We start from the raw sequence: 22,790 nt of genomic DNA, 5'->3' as shown, positions 1-22,790 counted from the left end.
GCTAAGCTAATTGTTTTTTAATGTGGTGCAGTGGGACTGTAACTATTCTGTGTTCAAATCCATTTGAAGACTTGAGTGTCTGTTTGAAAGGGATTTTAGGAAATAGAGTGTCTCACTGCTCTAACAGAGATGAACGATCATCATTAGAGCTTATTAAATAAAACTTCTATATGGTAAAAAACACCATTAAAAAAAAAGTTATTTTATATTGGAATGTTAGTCTTGTTTTGAAGTTCTCAAACTTTGGGGAAGATTTTTTAGGAACTCCTGAAATGTTTCTTTGAAGCATTCTTCTTTAAATAGTTTGTGTTAAGACTGTGGAATGGGTTGAATAATGTGATTTATTTTTTAAAATATTTTGTTATGATACAGTCCTAGTATCATGATAAAGTTTGTTAATGTAACTCAAAGTATGTTAATCTTTCTGAATCCAGATTGGGGATATGCTACAGCTGTAGATTTTGCTTCAAATTTCCCTGGTATCCTTCAATGTAAAGAATGATAGAGGAGGCTGGTTAGACTCTATTTTTGGGGGGAGCTGGCCCAGAAAATAACTTAATGTGAATTTTATCTTAGAGGAGTAAAGAGATTATGGATCAAAATTCTTGGAAGAGGAGCAGGGGCGACTGCTTTCACATTCCCTGAAGTGTTGTCAGGTTCTTTGTTGCCCAGAAGGAAGTCTGGATAATGGGCTGCTAGAAATGGGTAGTGTCTGCTGCCAGAGTGATGGGCCCTTTTCTGGTGAGCATCAGAAAGGAAGGGAAGGAACCACTTGGTAAAGTGGAATGTGGTGCCCGAGACTCTCCTTGCATCTTTGCAGTACTCTGTTGTTGCATGTACTTGCTGCAAGTGCAGAAGCATGCCATGCTCTTTGGTCTAGTTCTTATTTTAGGGAAGACTAAGTATAGATGTGCCTGGAGGCAGCTAGGGAACAGTCAGTTAATTCTCCAGTGGTTCAGGAATTACCACTGCATACATTGTACATGGAAATAATGATATAAAACTTGTGTGTGAGGTCACTATCTAGCGTTTTCAGGGCAGTGACAGTAACAGCTTCTCTAATAAATACTTCAGCTTCTGGATAGAACAAAGCTTAATGAACAGACAAAAAGCCTTCATGGCTGGAGTTGGGTGAGCCATATATCCTTATAAAAGAATAAAAAAATTGCAGAAACACAAGACAACCACAGATAAATAATTTTCATTTTATGGACTAGATTACAGTCATGTTTTCAGGTATTAGGAGATTTCTCCAGTATTACCTTCTTCCAGCTGAGGCAAACATCAAATAAATACCTTTTTGCTGCACTGAAACTAGACCCAGGAAAAAGACATCCCAATTGGGAAAAAATAATTATTCATGTGATTATTTTTGGATCATGAAATACAGATAGTAACAACGATGTATAACTAGTAGATATTTTTCAAGGAAGGATAGAGTGTTAAATGATGGGGAATGGCCTATCTTTCACAAAGTGCAACTACTTACACAGCATCAATACAAGCTCTGAGAACACAAGCTCTTTGATACAAAAATGCTCATTTTTTTGTGCTACTTTTGCATTAAAATGTCTGAATTATATAAATTGGGTAAAGATGTTTTTCCTTAGAGCCTCTCCTACGTCAATCTTTGAGCAAAGTAAGCATAGCCCTGATGGCAACAATAGAGAAACACATTTTCATGCAAGAATTGGCTTTTTCAGAGTAACTGTGGAGGAGAAAAACTATCCTTAAGTTGGAGCAGAAATGCAGATATAGAGGATTTTTTGCTTTTTGCATCCCTTTCCAATTTCATCCCCATCCCTTACCTCCAACGGGACCTAATCTATAAACATCCTATCATGCCTGTGCTCTTGCTTCCTTCCTTAGTGTTCTAGCCATCAGTGGGCGGCATCTTTTAACAGGAAAGCCTTTTCCTTCTGATATGTGAAGCCTTTCAGTGCTTCCTCTGAAGAAGTGTGTCCATCTGTTAGGTATCTGGTGTCCATCTGTAAATATTCCACCAGAAAGTGACTCCAGACACACAACAGGCTCATGAGTAAAGGGCCCAGTCATCTGATTGACAGCTGTCACCTTCCTCAACTGGCAGTAATGAAAAGGGTCAGGCTTAGTGAAAACTAACAGCCATGAAAAGAAGCGTCCTTTATCATAACTCCCTGGTGTATTTCTGTTCAGAAAGTGATAAAGCAATGCAGTTAAGACCTTTTGCTCTTTCATGCAGTATCTCCCTTGGCAGTTGTACCATTCGTATGCCTTTGCTTAATGGCAGTGGTATAGTCTGGACATCCACAAACAATTGCTTCAGTTGCTTCAGAGTGATGTCCAGGTGTTTGTAAGTCAACACTGTTCCTTCCTAGTGATTTCCAGCAGAATAACAGGGTGTTTTTAAGCAACAGTAGTATAACAACAGTAGTTGTACATGTACAACAAATGTAGTAGAATAACATTCACTAGGATTTCTCCCAGCAATGTCAACCATTTCCTGAAAATGGGTCTTGTGTCTCAGTTCCCTCTCAAGGAAATGCAGGAAATTAGGAATGCTGTGACTGATCTCTGCATCATCATCACTGACCAGAGGCTTCTTCAAAACATCACAGTGTGTTAACAAGCTTCATTCTGAAAAGAGCAATGAGACAATGACAGAAAGAGACAGGTGTCTGTTCACCTAGGTGCAGTCATAGGGAAAGTTTAAACCCTTCCTCCCTCCTTCTGCAGGTGTTTTGGTATGTGAATGTTGCTGTTCTCTCAGTGAAAGCCTTCTGATTCAAGTAATTTCAGTGCCTTATCATTACAATTCACCACACTGCAGCAGCTTTAATAACAGCAAAGCTTTCTGGTTTCTGACTGCACTTGCTGAAGCTTGCCATTTCCCCTGGGAACAGTACCCACTAACACTAATCACATCCTTTCCAGAAGGGATACACTGTGCTGTCCTGTTAGAGTGTGTAGCCTCTCTGAGAACAGCTTTCTTCAGCTCAGATCAAAACAGAAGTATTGCTAACTTAAGGTCTTCTGTACTGTGTGACATTTGTGCATTCTCCTTTCACCTCTTCAAGCTGTTTTTGTTGCAGAGATTTTCTATGTACTAGCATATCGTGTGTCTCAAAATATGACTATGGATGTGATGGGCCAAGAGCTGCTTGTCTTATCAGTGACCCTCAGAAATGACCCTTCTTTTTTTGTGGGGGAAGGAAGAGAACAGAATCTTTCTTTTTTAGCTGTCTGACACTGGAAGAGCATAAGTTCTTAATATCCTGTTTATTTATCATGCAAAATGGGAACTGAAGACAGTTTTTTGTGAATTGGAAGCAAACTCAGTGGATTTCTGCCTTATTTGATGCTATAATTACTAGAATTTAGAGGGACCTGTAGTTTCAGGACTGCCCTCAAAACACCCCTGAAGCTTATTCCATGCTTGCTGGCAATGCTGAATAAACACAAGGCTGCAGTCAGACAGGAGGAAGGGCAAGTAGCCGACAAAAAAAAGATTGAAAAGATTTCATTCAAATAATCTAAGATTTGTAAAACAGCCTGTAAGAAAGGCTGATGAAACTTGAGCTCAAACATTGAATTTAGGTTAAAACAGAATGCAAGCAAATAAACCACTTGCTTTATGTTTTGACACCACCCTCCCCAACAAAAATCCTTAAAAATAGCATGGTTTCTAAAGAAAAAAAACGCATTATTTTTAACAAAGCCTCATTTTTTTTTCTGAAGAAATATGTAGCTGCACTTTCCTTCATAGGTTCCACAGGTTTATGTAATCAGATGTTACTCACAGCTGATGATAAAATAGAACAAATGCTAATCATTGTTGGTTGCTGTAGGTTTTTTTAAAAGGCCAAACCTGTTACTTCACAAATGCAGTTTTTATCCTGGTGAATAGGCAGAAGACTTTCAGGCATGTCAATTTAACATTTACATATGTTTGGTAGCAGCAGGTAAGATTCATTATATTTTCATAACAGTTTTTTTAAGCACAGAAAGACTTGCACCCAGTCATAGAACAGACTGTGCTCAAACATAGTTTTGACAGAGTATTTTAAACATGAATTCCTTTAATCCTGTAGATTGCTTGAGAGTATGTTAATGAAAATTTCTTTCAATAGAAAAGGGTTATCAAAACAAAAATAAAATGTGGTTCTTTAAGAAAAGAAAAGTAAAATGAAGTTTGGGAAAGAGATTTTTGTCATCTGCTACTTTTCAGCTGATGGTGAGATGACAGCAAGTCTGTCTGGTTGGGAATAAGTTAAACATTTAACTATGTGGCCCTTGAGAACTAACAGTATAAATATAAACTTTTAAATAGGTATAATAAGATGGTAGATCATACTTTAGTGTGCTCTTAATGGGAACAGAAACAAATAATGTGCCAACTTCCTAGCAGGTGTAACTTACTTTTTCAACAACCCGTTTGTTCTCTGTGGCTGTTGCTAGGGGTAAAATCGTGCATCACATTGTGTTTCCATAACAGCTGAGTCTCTCTGGAAAGATAATTCATTTTACCTTTTTTCAAATCCTGACCTAGAGCCTGGTGGTGGAATGAACATCAGTCAGTTCAGTACTCTCTTTTTGCCTGATGTCCCAGGTCACTGACAAGATGTGATCTCAACAAGAAAACCTGGAGTAAGGGGATAGGATAAAAACTAGGTTAAAATTGTTCCTACTGTAAGACTGCTGCAGCAATATGAGCCTTTCATAGTTTCAGAACCTAGAGGGGATCCCAATTATGTGTTTGAATGCAAGGCAAGAGGCTATTCCACTTCCCATACAAATGAGGGTAAAGTGCACAGCGAGATTTGATCTCAAGAGCTCGGGTAACAGCTTTTTACAGGGGATTCATGTGTCTGTAGTTAGAGACTTCTAAATGTAGTTGTAACTGTTATAGAGAAGGTGAGGGACTAGAGTGAGAAGTAAAAATTAAATCTCTTCTTATGTTTAAATTCTTTGAAAATAAATTAATCCCATGGGGTTACACTTACCATGCTTTGATAATAGTATTATCTTTATAGAATTGAATAGAAATTGATGATAAAAAATGCAGTCGTTGCAAGCAGCTATGGACTGATACACACCTATTGCATTTTAAATATCCTTTTCCCTATGTCACCTCAAAAAAAAATTCCAGTGAGAACAATGGACTTTAAGAGGAAATGCTAGTTTACTTGAAATAATTAAACTTGACTCTGGGAAGCTTTCTCTGTGAGCAGGAAGACAATAAGCAGGATACATCTCAACTTTTTGGAGATGATGATTTCAGATAAATTTTAGATGTTTAACTATTACTGATTATAGCACTACCACCCTTCCTCCCAAGAAGATCTCTGTCATCCTGTCTAAAAGAGGAGCTCTTTCTGAGATGTAACTGGAGACCAAAGAGTAGGAACCCACAGAATTCCTGAAAAAGAGGAAAAAATTTAAAAGTGGTTCATGTCTGCATATTGCTAGTGATAACACTTGTACCATATCTTTGCACATGCTGCATAGCCTGATAATGGTGATTCCTACCCAGCCACTGGGCTTTTGTTCATTTTTGATTTTGAAAAAATCTCTGTGCCTCCTGGTACTGCCTTGAATACTTACACTTTCCGTGGTATGAGAAATAATACTCTGACCTACATCTGCAGTTTCAGTAAAACTTGTGGCAAATAGTTCTTGCCATATTGATTCATTTTTATTCCAAAATGAGATGTTAATTGCTTGTCTGGATAACATAAAAAGAAAAATAAGTAGTTAATGTGTGTACATTTTGTTTAAATTCAGTAATGTGTATTAATACTTAATTGTGTTATACATACACACGTGCTTTTTGTATGTTAGAGTAGTCTTTGTGCAAATGTTCTTCACTTCCATCACAGAGAACTTCATAAAGGTAGTTTCATGGACTGCTGCTTCTGGCACTTTCAAATACCTAATTCTTTACCTTCTCCTGGCGCCTAAAGAGCGGGTGTAGTTGAAAATGTATTGAGAGGGTGATTTAAAAAAGGTAAAAAATTGGTAATTGTCTCCACTGTGCCTTATTTTCCCTTTTTTTCCAATCTATGGTGTTGACCTGAACCTGCAAGTTAGAGGCATTATTTTAATGGGGAGGCCACAGGTTACATTATAAGCACAGGTAGGTACAGGCAAATCAGATATAAACAGTGTCCACCAGTGTATATAAATACAGAACATTTTCACTTGATTCACAATAGACAGCAGAATCCCTTAGTACAGTCAAGGACTGTGCTCCAAAGTAAGAGATGAGATGCTACTGACTCTTTGATCTGTACCTTACTGAATCCATCTGTCCTTACACTTCCTGCTACAGCTATGGCTTGAGCTTTAATCTCATCAGGGATCTCTTACTGCAGAGACCCCTCCTCTTTGACTGTCACAGAGTGAATGCTGTCCTGCGTGGCTTGGATTCCTGTCACACAAGCAGTGACAATTTGTGTTGCAGCTCTCCCAACTACTGCTCTGTACCAGTAATATCCACTAAGATATTGGGGTTTTTTTCCTACAAACCTGTCTTAAAGCATTACCTTTCCTCACCCTCACCCTCTCATCTAGTTGGAGTTCAGGTTGGATGGAATGGTTTCTCTTCCTTCTCCAAAACTAGCAAAGACTGCATTGCATGAGGTTTCAGTCTTTGAATGCCTCTGTCTCTTGAGGTGTCTGTCTGGGGATACCTGCCTGGCAGATAGTGCAAGTGATGGACTCACTGAGTTCCCACAGGCTGGACAACATATGGCAACATTTGAATTTTGGCTTGGGGTTTTTCTGCCACTCATCATTTTTTAGAACAAATTACCAATTCATATTTCATTTATAGTCTTGTAATTTATGCATATTATTTGGCAACCCGATTTTGTCTACTTGTCCTTTTTGCTGCTTCTCAAAATTTGTGATAATTCAAACATTTGAATGTAGTCAAATTTGTGCTGAGGAAAACCTTCCAAGTGAACAGACGGATATGAAGCGGCTTGGTCCAACAAAGGTGGTTTTATTTGTTTTAACTCCCTTGTATTAGAGTGCTTCTTCAAACTCTACATATGCTCATCCATATCAGCTAAAAAATGATTGTCTGATGTAGCTATCTCTGTTGTAGAATAGACACCACCCACTTGTTCATAGATAATTAGCAAGTATGTGTTCTGTGTCAGTGCCTGTTTTCTAAGACTTGCTGTATCCAAGATATAAGGAGTTTTGCTATAATGTCATAGATAATTTTGCCCTTTGCCAGTATCCAGACTGACACCTAGACTATATTTAAACATGTTCTTTAAGAGTTTGTGATTTCGTATAATTGTAGATTGGTGTAGTTTTGAAGGGACAGATAGAAATCATCCAGCCCACATCCCCATGTTGAGCTAGCTGGTATAACTGAAGCTCCTTGTGGACTAGGAAAGGTCATATTTTTAAAATAAACACTTCCTGCAGAGTGACATTTTGTCAGAGAGGTTTTTGGAGTTTTCTCCTATTTGCTTTGGATGATTAAAATAAAATCCATCTTTTTTTTTTCTGGAACACTTTGAACTGTATGAGAGATTTGTTTTGTGAAAATGTGCTATGCATGTATCAAAAAAAGTCCAACCTCTGTCACTGGTAGAAATTTAAGCACTCTGACTCCAAGTTGAATATGTGTATGTGGCAGGACAGCACCAGCAAAATTTAGTGTATGTGTTTCACAGATATGGTGAGGAAACTAGTATTTTCATTAATGATTGTGCAACTGTGGTGGAGATACACTGTTCAGTGGTAGACACTGTTTGATTGAAATAAAACTGGTAAGTGATGAGGAACTGCAGAAAACTTGATCCCTTTACAGGTCGTGACAGGATGTCCAGTGTCTGAGGAAGATGCAGAGATTCTGTGCATGAAGGGGAAGGGAGATTGACAGTCCCTTTTTCTCCCTGTGCCAGCTCAGGCAACAAAACCAGGACCCTATGTTAAGTCACTTCCCTAGAAGCAGGCATGAGGTATCAACCAGAAAGAAGTTCTAATTTGCTTTTTTCTTCATTTCCAGCTAGCAAGAGCTAGCTTCCTTGTGAGGAGACTGGTAGCACTTGTATTATCAAGGGAATCAGAAAGGAGCTCTGATGGCATACAAGAATCCAGGAGATGATGATAAGAAAGTCTGCAGAGATAAAGCTCAGATACTTTTTCCAACTAATGGACATTTAAGATGCGTGTGTGAGAAGTCTCTGTCTACCACAGGGACATTTATAAGCCTTTTGTTCCAATATCATCAGTTCTTTTTAATACATGTACAAGTGGTTCTCATAAATTGACAGCCTGAACCAGCAGTTTGTAACCTTTGCTGCCATAATACAGGGGAGGTTATTTAGGGACAATTTATTTAGCTTGTCGAGAAAAGGGTGAGAGATGTCGTTATGTAAGTTATGTAGGTACGTATTTTCTAGTGTGTGGAAGTGTAGTGGGAGACCTTCTTGATAAAAACATCATGTGGCCCAGTGTCTGAAATCAGACATTACATAAAGCAGGCGTGATTTTGTATCTGTGCAAATAGGTGAATGTTGGTCCAGACTAGAAAACAAGCGTGTGAGGGACAAAAAGAACTTTTATCAGATAGTGTGCCATCTTTACCAGCATCCACAAATAAATGTGTAGAAAAGAGCAGGGAAGTGTGGCAACTAGGTGGTGTGCTTCCTCCTAAAACTCTCACAATTTCCAGTCATTTCTAGCTCTTGATTTCTCTAAGACAGATGCAGTATCTTAGTGTTTAGTAATATTCAGTTATTCTCTCTTTCATGGTAGTGTTCTGCTCCCTTTTGAACCATTTTTGGTTTTAGAGTCCACAGTATCCTTTAGCAGAAGTGCCACAACTCATAATTCTTGGTGCCAAGGATATAGGTTGATGGTTTGCAGATGTTTTATATGTTTTCATTTGGTTTGGTGGGAAAAAGTCTTTAGCTTTTACATATGAGATGAGGTATTTGGCTAAATTGTCATGGAGGTCCTTTTGGCTTCTGTAATACATGAATTTGAGTTTCTGTAACTTTTTTTATGGGCTTTGTGGAAAATATGATGGCCTGATATAGCTTGTTAATGACGCTTGCAAATTTGCTTTAAGACAATTAGTATAATCAAATCACATGCTTCAGGGCTTTAGCTGACTCCTTTTTTCCTCTGTTTGTGTATAGATGGTCAAATAATGTGCATTGGTGCAAATAGTCCTCTTTCTTGGAGGCCAGGTTAACATTTTGCTAACACAAGGAATGCCAGACCAATAAGCAAATTTGGGAAAATTCAAGTTGGCAAGATTCCTGTAGTTTCTTTTCTTCCACCCCATTACAGTACCTGAATTGATTTACCTAATCTGTTTCTTGCCACTATAGTGGGGATATTGGGTACTAAGGGTACTTTCCTCCTCTTTTTTCATGGAAAATTGGTTACTCTGATAAAGCATGAAAAGTCTTGAACACTGCCAGTTTGGTAGTTGTCATTAAACAAGGTATCATGACTTGGCGGTGGTTGATCTCATGGCCTGTTGTGTTTTTGAAATATGCTGGACAGTTACACCGCAATGTAATAGTGCCATGATATTGTTTATTTTCTTAAAATAGCTAATTTCTATCACTTTGGGCTGGGACACTTAAAAAGTCCAGTCTTTCAAACTTTGTTAACTTTTTAGAAGAAGAAAATATCACACTGATGAGGAATAGATACATATTCATTAATATATTGGGTGATTTACATGTGTGACTCCTATATAAAGTTGTAGTGTGCATCTGAATTTTTTATTTAATTGTAAATTAAACATTCTATTAGTAACTAGCTTTCTTATGAGAGGCACTTATGTGCAGAAGGGTTTAGAATTTGTTTCATGCAAGGAGTACTTAAAAATGCGAAGAGTTTATATCTTCCTGCTGTTTGGGATCTCCTGAAGTTCTAGGGGGACATTTTCCTTAGGGAGTTCTGGCCAGCACCTCCATAATGTGTAGCCAAATTCCAGCAGCCTTTGCTTTCTGCCTACTTGAGTTACATCTTTCCTTTGTAACTACTGATTTACTTTATTTTCTTAAAGGCATCTTTATAGTCACAATAAGCAGGTTTTGAAAAGTTCAGCTGACTATAGGCAACTGCTTTCCCTGGAGGATATGCATTTAAAAGTTACTGTCTTTCTGCTTAGGTATTGTGTGTGCATAATGTTTTCCAGCAAACATTAATCATACCGGGTAGCTTTGAGGGCAAAACTGTTGCGCTAAGATAAACATTTGAGAGTCTGCTTTAATGCCCAAAGCCTCTTAGCTTTTTTAGGTCAAATTATCTTGTATCCTCTGACTGTGTTTCTAAGCATGCTACTGCTAAATGCGACTTTTTAAACTCAGATTCCGTGTTCCATTTTTGTTGACAAGGTTAAAGAGAGGGTATCTCACAATGAAGGTCCCAACTTCAATGGAAAGAAAACCTGAGTGATTCTACTTCCTTAGAGCTGGCACTTAAGAAGAATGCTGGCTGTTTCATACTCAAAATAGCATCTCTTCTTTTTGTATTCTGTCAGTGTCATTTTAATACTGGTGCAAAATGAGGCTGTTAGGCTACAAAAATGTGCTAGGAGTTAAACTTTTTGTTGATCAAGAATATATGAGTTCATTATTTATGCCTAGAGTTTCTGGAAAGACTTTATTTTGCAAATAGTGTTTTTTGCAAGATAGAAATTATTATAAACAAACATGTAAAAACACCCCCCAGCATTATGTATTGTGCAAATATCCTAGAAAAGGCAAGTAAAGGTAATTTTCTTAACGTGCCTTGTTTTTTGCATTGATATCAGCAATGATCTCAGATATCAGCTGGTAAGAACTGTTTTCTCACAGGATATGTTCAAAAGTTGTAGCTTTGTGAAATACTTGACAACTGCACAACAATTTTCTTTCCTTTCCTCCTCAGTGAATGCCCTTGGTTAATATTTGCCATCCACTCAGCTAGAGATTAAATTACTGGGGACGAAGAAGAAAGAGCACTTGTAAAAACAGAGGTTTCTCTTGCTGTGAAACCATGGCTGTAGTGTGTGCAAAATGTGATTTTTCTAAAGTTAGGTTTACTGGCAGGGGATGTATGTGAAAATGTTCAAAAAGCAGAGACCTCATCTGTTTTTGCTGGTAGCGAGCATTGTGCCATTAGTGTCTGTAATATGGGGAGTCTGGCGGGCAGGGGATGTGAGAGAGGATTGTTAGGAGTTTTTAAAATTTTTTGTCCTTGAAAGCCGGATAGTGAGAGAGTTGGAGAGGGAGAGCTGTCAGATAGTCAAATATCTGGAAGATGGTTTGGCTGTCACAGTATATGAAGGTTATGTAAGGTGTATAAGCATATTACATAAGAGCTCTCCCATGCTCCAGGTCACTGGCTGCTCTTCCAAAACTCACTGCCACCCGCCTGAAACCAGCCTGGAAACACATGCAGCACTCTTGGAAAATGGGTATCTCTGTTACTTCTGCAGCAGTGGCAGCATGATTGCATGAGACATACATATTAAAATATTCATAGGTAATACAATAATTTGTAAGAGGTACAGAACTGACTGTCCATGAGAAATTAATTTATTTTTTTTTATCTGAGTATCTGTATAAAGGAGCGAATCACATACAGTGACTTGTAATGCAGAGGAATATGTTTCAATACTATGAAATGGTGGGGAGTTTTTAAACCTAGGAGGACAGGCCTGCTGTTTATATGCAGTCTGAATAAGCATTTCTTTGCATTTGGAAAACAGAATTGCAGCTCAGCAATTTATTTGCTAGTTATTTTGTTATTGCTAGTAAAATCTTCTACAGATTCAGCTTCAGTTCTCCTGCAAATAAAAGCATAGATATTTATTGGAGGGGAATATCTGCTGAGGCTTCTTTAATCCATCAGTTTAAGATCAAGATCGAAAGGTGCTTGATGATGAACCTTTTCCACCCTCTGCAGCACGTTTTAATGGTAGCAGTAAGAGCTCGATTCTTCATGCTTTGGTCAGATAGCTACAGCTCCTTCCTGACAGTGTGCCAGATTAAATTTATATTACAGGTTAAATGGTTGAAATCTGTAGTAACTGTAACAGATAACATACCAGTCCTCTGTAAGACATTCTCTTCTTAAGTTATTGAGAAATTGAATTAAGCTTTGCAAAGGAGTATTCTTTTTCATCCCTCAGTCTCTGAAAAACTAGCTCAGAGGTGGGAAAGGCAGCACAGTGCCTTCATGCAGATGGCATAGAGTGTTTGCGAGGAGCTTCTTCTCATCCAGATACTGTGGAACACAGATCACATGTCCAGAGGCCAAATGCTGACAGAGTGCTATAATGGTCACTGTTCAAACAAAATGAGAGCAGTATTAGTTTCACTCTGTCCAGAAACAGTTTGCTTCGGTCGTGGGGTAGTCACCATGAAGCTGCAGCCTCTGTACCTGACCAACATTGAACTAAACTGAGCACACTTTTTATTAGAGACTGCTAGAATGTGAGTCCAGCCTATAGCCCAGTTACCTCTTCTTCTTCCAGTTACCTGCTCTTCTTGCTTCTCAGAACTGCAGTTGGGATCTGTGTTCATATCCAGCATTGCTGCATCTGGTGTTGTTCTTACAGTGCCATTGATGCAATTCACTGCCAGAGTGAGGGGCAATTCGGCTGTGTCAGACCTTCCCCTCCAACCTCCTGCAGAAAGCTTTCTGCTATTTCAGTCTCTTGGCTGGTCCTACATTAATCTCAGCTTTCTGGGAACTCTACAAAAGACATTTGGCAGAAGTTACTGCAGCCTGTTTTCCTTCTTCAGTGCCATGAAACACATTTTGTCACCTCGCAGTTGCTGGGATCTCAATGTCTAGTTTGTGAACAAATGCTTTTTGCTTTGTTAGTGCAAACTGAGATTCATGTCTTTTCCTTCAGGAAGATCTCTGTCCTGATTTCCCAAGTCTAGGAAGATTGCCCTATGAAGCCATCCTACAGTTCCTGTTCTGTTTAAGTAGAATATTTCACATAAACATCTTGTTCACGTGTAACTCACTAGTCACTGGGAGATATCTCTGTAGGCAGTTTTTATGTAATACAATTATTTGCATGTGGAGGTATAATGTATATGCAGTATGTATAGCCTGTGTTCATCATGCTGCACTGTAATTTTTTTGCCTCAGCATGAGTTTGTATCTTACTGGTTCCTTATCTATAAAGAAATGGGGAGCTGGTTGTTTCTTCTCCAGTTGGGATTTCAGGACCAGCAGTCTACAACAGTCTTAGGTGTCAAGTGTATCACCAGAAAATCCATACAATATAACTTAAAGAACCAGTTAAAGTAAAATGGTGTTTCTTTTAGCATTGAATCTTTAGGTAAACAAGGGGCAAACAAGTTAGCTCATTACTCTTACAATGAGTTACTTCTTTATGTCAATCTGTGCCCAGATGGTTGCCCTTATCTGACAGTGTCCCTGAGTATGAAATAAACATGGTTTACAGAATTGTTTGGTATAAAAATAGTCACACCACCCCCCCTTCCTCTCTCAAATGTCCTCTCTCAAATTTTGTACCTGCTTTTTGTATTCTGTTCATTGTGTTTTGTTCTGAAAGGGTTTTTGTCTTTATTCATTTTGGTGTGTAGACTCTTCTAATCTTCCCAGTTTCGCATTTCTCTGTTTTACTTAATTTAATATTTCTTATCTCCGTGGGAGAGATGTTGTTAGGTTGTCATGCAGTGAGTTCCCTGAACCTGATTTCATAACTATACTCCTTGCCTCGTTGCAGTTCACCCTGGACACTAATCAGCTGTTAGGCATTTTAAAGTCCCTGTACAGTGAGTATTTTGTAAACATCATTTATCTGCCACTATGAGTGTTCAACAGCTCTACACAAAGTGACAATGGAATTAATCCAGGAAAAGAAACGGGCTGAAAAAAGTAATTTAAGTACCCATGGCAGCCTTGCTCTGCTAGGCAGTTTGTTTGCATTGATTTTATAAGGACACAAACAAAGAACTATGAAAGAAAAGAATCTATTCTGAATTGTTCAGTTCACTCATCACAATATTCAGTATTTGAACAATATCTCCCAGCCTCTCAAACAGATTAAATTGCATTTAATTTACCCTCATTATGCACACATTTTTGTTACACACTCAAAATACTCAGTTCTTGAAGGCTTTCATTTCAGTGATAGCAGAATGTGATGGTTTCCAAAGAAAGCTTGGTGCAAAAAAACCTAAGCACGGAAACCTGAAAGTTGAGGAACGTGGAGGAGTGACAGAAAAGGTAGTTGCACATGGCACATTTAGAAGATCATGTTCCTTCATTTGCTTTTTAGCTTTGCATTGATACCAAAATCAAGCAATTTTATTGTCTTCACAGTAGAAAAAATGAGCAATTCCTGCCTTCATTATCATGTTGAAATGTGTGTTAACTGTGAGTTCTCTTATTCTATTTGAAGTACATTTTTATTTTCCTAATACTCTAACTCCTGTCCACATATACACGTTTATACACCTACATGTGCCTCTGGGTCTGTACATAGCCATATACCCTTACAGCTGGTTTTTGGTAATACTGAATCAACTTGTCCATGACAATTTTTAAATATTGAATCATTCAGTGGCTACTTCATTTAAATTCTATTTACTATTTCAGGGGTTTTTAAAGGTTGGGGTTTTTTTTTCCCCCCTTTGGGTATATCTGCTGCCTGTGGCCGCTGTACTGCATATGCTTAATGTGGAAATAAATAATTTTTTTTTCTGTATGAACTGCTCCTTCTGTAGTAAAATAACTTCCATTTTTATCAGTCTTGAGATAGGGATTTTGCAGTTTGATTAGAAAGACAAGGCTAGTCTTGAAAAATGTTTAGATATATTAAATCCTGGAATATTGAAGAAGAGTCTGGTTGAATTTCACAAGCAGGAATGGAGAATGCAGATTTAAGATGGGCAAATGATTCTTTTACAATTGAGTGTAAACAATAGTTTCTGCAAAATGGATTGATGAATGAATGCTCTGGGGATGTATTTTGTAACTTCCTGACAGTGAGAGATTATAGAAGTTAAGGAGCCCTGTGCATGAGAGAAAGAAAAAATATTTCTAGCAGCATAAAATTCCTATAGCTGATTGGAGGTATTTATGTAGTACTGGCATTTTGCTATCGTAGCTAGGACTATTCAGTTACCTGCACTGAATATTATATAGGTATACTGGGAAACCTTGCTTTAAATATACCAGTCTCAGGAATCTCCCCCTGAATTACAAGCAAAATATGAAGGAACTTACTCCTCTCTGTTAACTGTACATGGAGCATCTTGGGACAAGTCTCCTTCAGGCTGAAGTGTCAGTATTTTCATGGGTAGAAACCAGCTAAGAATGTGGCCCATAATTTAAATCCTGTTTGAAAATGAAAGTGTTTATATGTTGATCAAGTAAGGGACAAAATTAGAAATGTCATTATTTTCTTGAGGGTGAGTAATGGGGTCCATTAATACAAGACTGAATTTGAGCTTTGGAAAATATGAGTGTCATCTCCAATCGAAGGTCCTGCTTGGTAGTGTCTCTTCCTATCCTTTTTTTGTGCTTTATTTAAGTGAAGTGGCTTCACTGAAATGATGAATGGAATGTCTTTTTAAATGTTAGTCCTCATTTTCACAAATATTTTATCTAAATGTAGATACATAGGAAAAAAGAATGTATCAATACAAGTAGAGCATTGGGTGGTTTTTTGCTTGTTATCCTGTTTATTTTTTTATAAATATCCTAGATCAGTTTAAAGAACACAAGGACCAAATTATACGTTGTTTGTTTATGCCTGAAGGTTTTTGCATTTTCACTTTTAGGTTTGTTTCCTCCATTATCATAATCACCCTCTTATGCAGGGGGACAGTATACAATTGAGTTTCCTGGAGAGTGTTATGTAAGAGCATCATCATTTCTCAAGAGCAGTGCCAAATAAATAAATAAATATACACTGTTGTCAGGGAACAGCATTGCAAACCATTTCTGTTCTCATCTTTAAAACTTTTGCACCTGCACTGTCTATAAAATTAGCAATTGGAAATTTGACTTCAAATTGACTGAATCCCTTGAAATGAACACACTAGAGCAGTCTTTGTTTCCAAGGCAACAATCAGCCCTGTTCCTAAGGACTCAAAAGGTGTTCAAATGACAAGGTTGCCTTCAGAACACATCTTACTAAATTTAACTTTTACATTCATTCAGAATATCTGAAGCTATAAAACTTTCCTAATGTGAAGTATGGCTCTCATTATGTCTTTACTCAGTCATGAAAAGAGCTCACTCCTACAAAATATATTCCTTTCCCAATACTATACTCTAAATATGTTACAGGTCATTCTGCATTTCCATTTTCTCACTGTAACTATTAATGGAGACAAGTAGTGATATCTATAGCTAAGATTAGATAATACTTTCTATTATATTAAAGTACAATATTAGAACTATAGCAAAAATAGGTTCTGGAGAACATGATAAAAAAAACTCAATCAGGTATTTTGGCAGATCTAATCAGACCTAATGAAGAGCTCTTAGCCCCCCCACCCCCCCCTCACCCCCCCAGAAAACATGTTCATAATAAATGACTAATAAATGCCTGACCTTTTATAGGGTTTTATGAACAGTTTTTATACATTAAAAGTGATTTTTCAGAATACTTCTGAATCCTCATGGAGAGCTTTTCCATACCTGTGTGGCCTCATGAACAAACAATGATTTTGAGGGAGAAGCATGCTTGCCAGGAATTACTTATTGGCAAAGCCATGAGAAGAGTTAAGTTTTCTGTGTCAGAATGGAGTAAGTGGATGCAGAATAGATCACAAAACTTCCAGAAGCTGGAAGAATTTAGTTTCATGCGAAGGAACAGTAGGCTGAAGAGAATGGTGAAAATTTAAAGGCACAGGAAGGTAGGATTCAATTTAAAGGATCAGAAAGATAATTTTAACTGTGACATTTGTGGTTGGGGTTTTTTATGAAAGAAAGGGAAGGAAGATTGGAGGCATAAAGCCTCAGATTCAGCTGACATGGAGACGGAGGAATTTGGTGCTGGGATAGGTTTCATATCTGTGAATGATTCTTTGCTCTCTGGTTGCATATTTTCTTTCATGAATTGCAGATCCAAATTCTTACCACATTTTGTAGATTTGTCTAGCTTGTTTGTGAAGAGGAGCTTTGGGAAGTAATGATATTGAGGATCAATAGAATCAATAGAGCAATAGAATATTGGGGAGAAGTAAATTACTCGATCATGTAAGTGCTTCTGCAAATCCTTTGAGACAATTTTCAATTTGAAATTGTAACACATTTAATTCTATTTATACAGGAAAGATTTATTTTGGAGGTTTGTTAATCAGCAGATATACTTCTGGGAGAGGTATCACTATACTGGTTTGCAAAAACCTCAACTAAAATGCAGGTATTAAAACCTGTGTAGAATTCCTTTCCACAGAAAACCAGTGTAGAGTTTAAATGGTGAAATGTACAAATCTGTTTCACTTCATTGCTTTTTAAAAGAGTCACAAAACATGAAAGTCTTTATCTGGAATAATCAGTCCAACTCCATTAGTTTGAGAGCCTCTCACACTTAAGTCCAGAGGGATGTTTTTTTGGGGATGTTTGGATGCTTAAAACACCTAATGTTTTTAAATATCTTCTAAAACTTATAACAGCATTAATTACCAGTACCAAAGTGAGGACTGAAGGTTTGTCAGTGATATAATAGTTATAAAATAGGACTGAAGTGAGAAGTAGTAAGTTGAAGGAAACTTGGCAAACCACAGCTTTACTTCTTGTGCTCTGGATTTTTATTCCACCCAATATTCTTAGCTCCATCTAAGTTACAGGATGTTCAGTGAGTGAGGTTGTTTTACCTAAATTTATTTTTATTTTCACCGTTTAATGGCAAGGTAAATACTTCTTTTTCCTCTGCTTAGAACCTAACTGCTGTTGCTTGATTTACATGGTGTTCATTATTCAGGATACTCAGTTCCTCCACACACAGTACAGAGTACAATTTGTACTCACGCGGTGTAGGTTCAGAATTGTCTCATTTGCAAATAAATGGTAGCTCTACGTAAGTCTTGGATCTTCAAAATTGTAATTACACTCACTACTTTTTTGTTTTTCTTGTTGCCTGTCTAATGTATTCCTACTTGTAAAGAAGATAGGGATTTTTCAGAAATAATGTATGATAATGTAATCAAAGCCAAAGTGAGATTTTCAGAGAAGCTGATGGATTAAGTGTCTAATTTCCACTGTCTATCACTACAAATTATGTGTGGCCTTTAGAAATTTTTTGAAAAGTTCACCTTTCATTCATTGCACTTGCCAGATACAAAACTGAATCAAAGCTATTTGTAATCTTCAGCCTCAAGTAGCTCTCATCAGACTGGCTAAGACTACTTTTTGGGTGCGCATCCTCCAGAACAGTTTGTGCAATCCAGGTGTTAGTCATAACTGTAAATGACTGAAAGCTCTTCATTTAAACCAGCAGGTGAAATACTTCATCTTGAGCATTGCTGGGTTGCAGAGAAGAGTTTTCAGTAGCCTCAGAAGAGATGTGTTTCCTCTTCCCTAAGAGTAACTGACTGGCTCTTCTATCCTGCAATCATTTCTAAGTGTGCTCGCACTCTAGATCTTGTTTTACTCCAAGTTTCTTCTGCTTTTTATGTTGTACAGTATGATTGGATGGAATATGAAGAAATCAGTAAAGAAAATACCAGATCACCTTTTTCCTGGGAGGCAAGATTTAATAGTAAAGTAACAATAATAGCAATAACAACAATGATAATAATAATGTCATTACTTGAATTTACTGTAAATTCAAAATAGCATGAAACACATGATGAAGACAATAATACTCGCTTATGTGGCAGTATTTCTGCTGTCTGTTTACATACTATACTGTAAATTCTGTAGTAACTTTTTATGCTTTTACATGTTTCAGAAATTTCAAAGTTATATAGTAAAAAGGCTTTACAGTACTTCTAAATATAAATAAGCTTCAAAATAAATCCTGCAAAACTGAAATGATCCATTTAATAAAATGCCCATTTTTATAAATGCCCTGAAATGAGTGGGTGAAAAATAGTGTGACACATCATGTGGGCTTAATCTGTTTCATATAAATTTGCTGTGAAAGCTCTAGTTCAATATAGATAATGTGCAATCTGTTCTAAACATCCAGTTGTACAATAAGGGTAATTTGTGGGAGACAGTTATGGATCTCAAGAGCCCTTTCATCATGCAGAGTATTGAATTAATCTCCTCCTAAATGCTCATTCAGAAAGTGCCAGAAGACTGCTCTGTTTGGTTGCCATGGCAGATATTATTCTCCTGGCTCCTTTGAGAGCTACATTTCTATAAACTATGAGTGTTTTCAAGTTTATCAAAGCAGTAAGTTGTAGTTATTCTGATTTTTGTTGCAGTTGACAGTTTCCTTCTGTCATATGTTTGCATTAGTTTTATTATTTAAAAATGTTATAACATTTCTTTTACCTGCTTGCCCTCTCAAATAGAACAATAACTTTCATTTAGAGACAAAAAAGGGCAAAAAGGTATTTTGGACATAGAGCCTTAAAGTCTTTTTTAGATAAAAGTAAAAAGAAATTAAAAAATTTGGTACCTGTATGCTGAGAGACTAGTGAAAATGGCAGAACTCTGATAAATGCAGGTTGTAAACAGGGAAGGGAATGAAAATCAAGATTGTATTATATCAAGACTGTACAGTGGCATACTGTGAAGGAGATTGGACTGATTTCTTACACAATAAACTTTTCCATTTGTGTGTTCTCCTATTGCAATCTGCTTATAGGCAGCAGAACTAATGAAGCCTGATTTCCTCAGGATTTATGTCCTGTCTTTCCTGAGCCTATAGGCAGCTGTGCACATTAAACCAGTGGCAGCTACTCTGAGCTACAATTCTGTTTTCAGTGATAGGCTGCAGTTTTGGATTTCCCTTCATACACAACTACTCATTTTCCTAAGGTGAAGAGACACTTGGCATCCTTGAAACCTCTGCAAAGTTAGGACTTCTGATGAAATTGGCTGGTGGCTGGAAAGTTACTTTGTGGTCCCTTGCTCCATGGCCATGGCCCTTTAGACATTTGATTGAGGTGATTTGTGAATCTGTGAAAACTAGACTTTAGGAGACAGTTGTTGGCCACCACTGAGATTCAGAGTCTTGCTTGAATTTTAGACTTATTATTTAATAATTATTCTGTAGAAATGCATGCTGTCAGTTCAAGGTATGTGATTGTTACTTGCTTGTCCAGATGCTGGTTACAATTTGGATGAACATGTGCTTGGAACACTTCAGTTTCAGAATTTATTTTTTTTATTTAACTCTGGTGTTTTGGTTACTCAAGATAATTACACTCAATATAAGCCTATCACTAAGGAGACTAAGAGGGTAACAAGTCACGAGAGTTTACCATGAGATACATTGCCTTCTACACCTGTCAGTGTTTGAATTAGTGCTGAGCTCACGGGAAGTTCTGTGGTCCTGACGTCTGGACAGTAACCGCCTTGTTTGCTACCCTATTACCAAACTCTGCCCTTTTCTAGAGACATCCAGAAGCAAAGCTGCTCTTGGTGGTCCTGTGTCAGCTGTGCAGTTGAAAGGCTCTCAAATCTAACTCCTAATCAGCTGTGAATATGTGGGAGGATACTGCTTTGAATCAGAGACAGTGTGAATGATCATGTGGACAGGCATTGAAGGGAGGAGGGGTAGCTAGCCATTAATAACTGGAGTTGTCAGAAGTGTTTTGTTGATATGCAAATCTACCATTTAACTACTTCCAAGTCCTTTAGTTTAGCATAAGGGGATGCAGCATATGTAAACTCTACAGGTACTGGAAAAGCAGTAAAGTATTCATTCTGCACTTTGTTATGAATATGCACCCACAGTAGGAAACTGTGTGGATGGCATGTGTTAATCTTCCTGGGAGAGGAGATTTAGTGTGTGCACAAAACCTCAGGGGAAGGCAGATATTTAGAGAATTGAGAAACTCTAAGTAGAATTATGCATCATAAAGCACTGGAAATTGATTTGTTACCATTGCATTTTCTCCTTAAATCAGATTTGTTTCTCTCACAAGATTGTGGAAAATGCCAGTCTGGCCAGAACCTACAGGTAGTTCAGACTCCCAACAAATCTGTTAGAGACCATCCTGTTGAAACAACAGCTAAACTATGAAATGATTGAATTGTAAAATGATTAAAGAGAGAAAAAAATGATATAAAAAAGTTAGTCACACTAATATGAGAGGGTTTTCAGTATGCAAGCAAAATAGGGAGTGGAGCAAATAAGGCCTGGTTATGAAGGACGTAGGGGGTTTTTAACCTGAATGTCTGCAACAGCCAACATACAAACATTGCCTGTTCTGTCATTGTTCTGCAGAGCATCATAAAGACAGGATTTCTGCTGCATTTGAAGGCTCAATACACTTCTGTGGAAAAGCAGCAAGGTTTGACATTTGAGAAATTCGAGAGGTTTTGTGTTCAAAGAAAGCTAGTTGGGGTCAAAGAGCATGTCAGTCTTTAATTAGTATTCAGCCTTCTTTTAAGTTAGCATGGTGAATATTTTAGATCTAATTAACTGGTATGTAATTAAGTCATTACACACTATGCTGTAAAAACTGAAGTATTTTTTTTCAACAAACTGAAAATAACATTTTTTATTATTCATAAAGAGAGTAGGATATTGGATGTTGTATGTAACAGTTTATAAAGTATTAAAATGTATTCTGGGGTAATTTAGCAAGCAGACCACAGCGGAGTTCCTTTAGCCTTCTCTTCCTGAAATAAGTATTAAACTGAGGTGACTGGCATTGTACATTTTTGTCACCTCAGTATAACATTCTGTTAAGAACTTTCTGAAATCATGGGGCACATACTGCAGGTTTCTATAGACAAGCATTTATACATCATTGCATGTGTATCAGTCTCAGTGTTGCTCTCTTATGAAGCAATATTATGTTGCTGCTCTGTGTTTATTTAATAAGAGACTGAAATCTCCAGTATTCCAGGGGAATTTTCATAAAAACCAAATTCATTTATGTACATGGAAAGCAACATAGTATTATATAAATAGCTGTGCACTTAACCAAAAGAGTAAGTTTTCCTGTATGTGCTCTCAGGATTGATTCTCTTTGATGTGCAGCTCTATGAATAACAAGAAACAGGGCATGGGGTGACAGGTAGCTCATGTGCAAAAGAGAACACTGTTTAGAGCAGGTCTTTTGGGGAGATAATGTCTTTTTTGCTTCTGAGAAGCAGGCTGTCAGGAGGTTTCAATGGTACTGTTAGGCTCTGCATACTAAAGCATGCTTTTTAAGATGCCAGCTCATATAAAACGGATTAGAGAAGCCAGGAGGAAAATATCTGCCAAAAGAACAAAATTCAGACAGATACTTTTTAAAGCTTTATAGTATTTTAAAGTTTCAGTAAAATAAATTAAAATTAAATGGAAAAGCAGGATTGAATCAAATAGAACATTTTAAAAGTTAAGGTACTGTAATACTCTTTTTCTTTTTTTCCCCCTTTCTTTTCTATTTACAACAAGTAAAACTTCAGCTATCATATCAGAGCAATTGTGTCTCTGTTGTTTGCTAGGTTATTCACCCAGTAATATGAGCAATGTGCCCTACTTATGGATATATATCCTCTGAAATAGATTGAAAACAGGAAGATTTGCTTTTCTGGAGAACCTGAAGTTTATTAATTTATTTGCCCTGTTTGGTTTTGGATTGGTTGGTTGGTTTTTCTTCCTAATTTACAGGCACTGCTGACTTTTTTTTTTTTTTTTTTTTTACTTTTTTTCTTTTGGGTGC

At 37.3% G+C, this 22,790-nt stretch overlaps 1 protein-coding gene across 12 annotated transcripts in view; it reads left to right on the top strand.

Moving 5' to 3' along the window:
- The window catches only part of ANO10 (anoctamin 10), a 243,284-nt gene that overhangs the window by 204,571 nt on the left and 15,923 nt on the right, over nt 1-22,790 (top strand). For 3 of the 12 annotated variants that reach the window (XM_086850207.1, XM_086850212.1, XM_086850220.1), the window contains exon 13: nt 21,359-22,568. The exons of the other annotated variants lie outside the window; for them this stretch is intronic. In XM_086850207.1, the coding sequence (XP_086706333.1) occupies nt 21,359-21,502 (144 nt within the window). In that variant the 3' untranslated portion in view covers nt 21,503-22,568. Of the gene's footprint in view, nt 1-21,358; nt 22,569-22,790 lie in introns of those variants that run through there. 12 annotated transcript variants of the gene reach the window in all.

Source organism: Cyanistes caeruleus, chromosome 1 (genome assembly GCF_971803275.1).
Source record: "Cyanistes caeruleus chromosome 1, bCyaCae1.hap1.1, whole genome shotgun sequence".
Taxonomy (NCBI): Eukaryota; Metazoa; Chordata; class Aves; order Passeriformes; family Paridae; genus Cyanistes; species Cyanistes caeruleus.
This window is presented reverse-complemented; position numbering and strand designations above follow the sequence as displayed.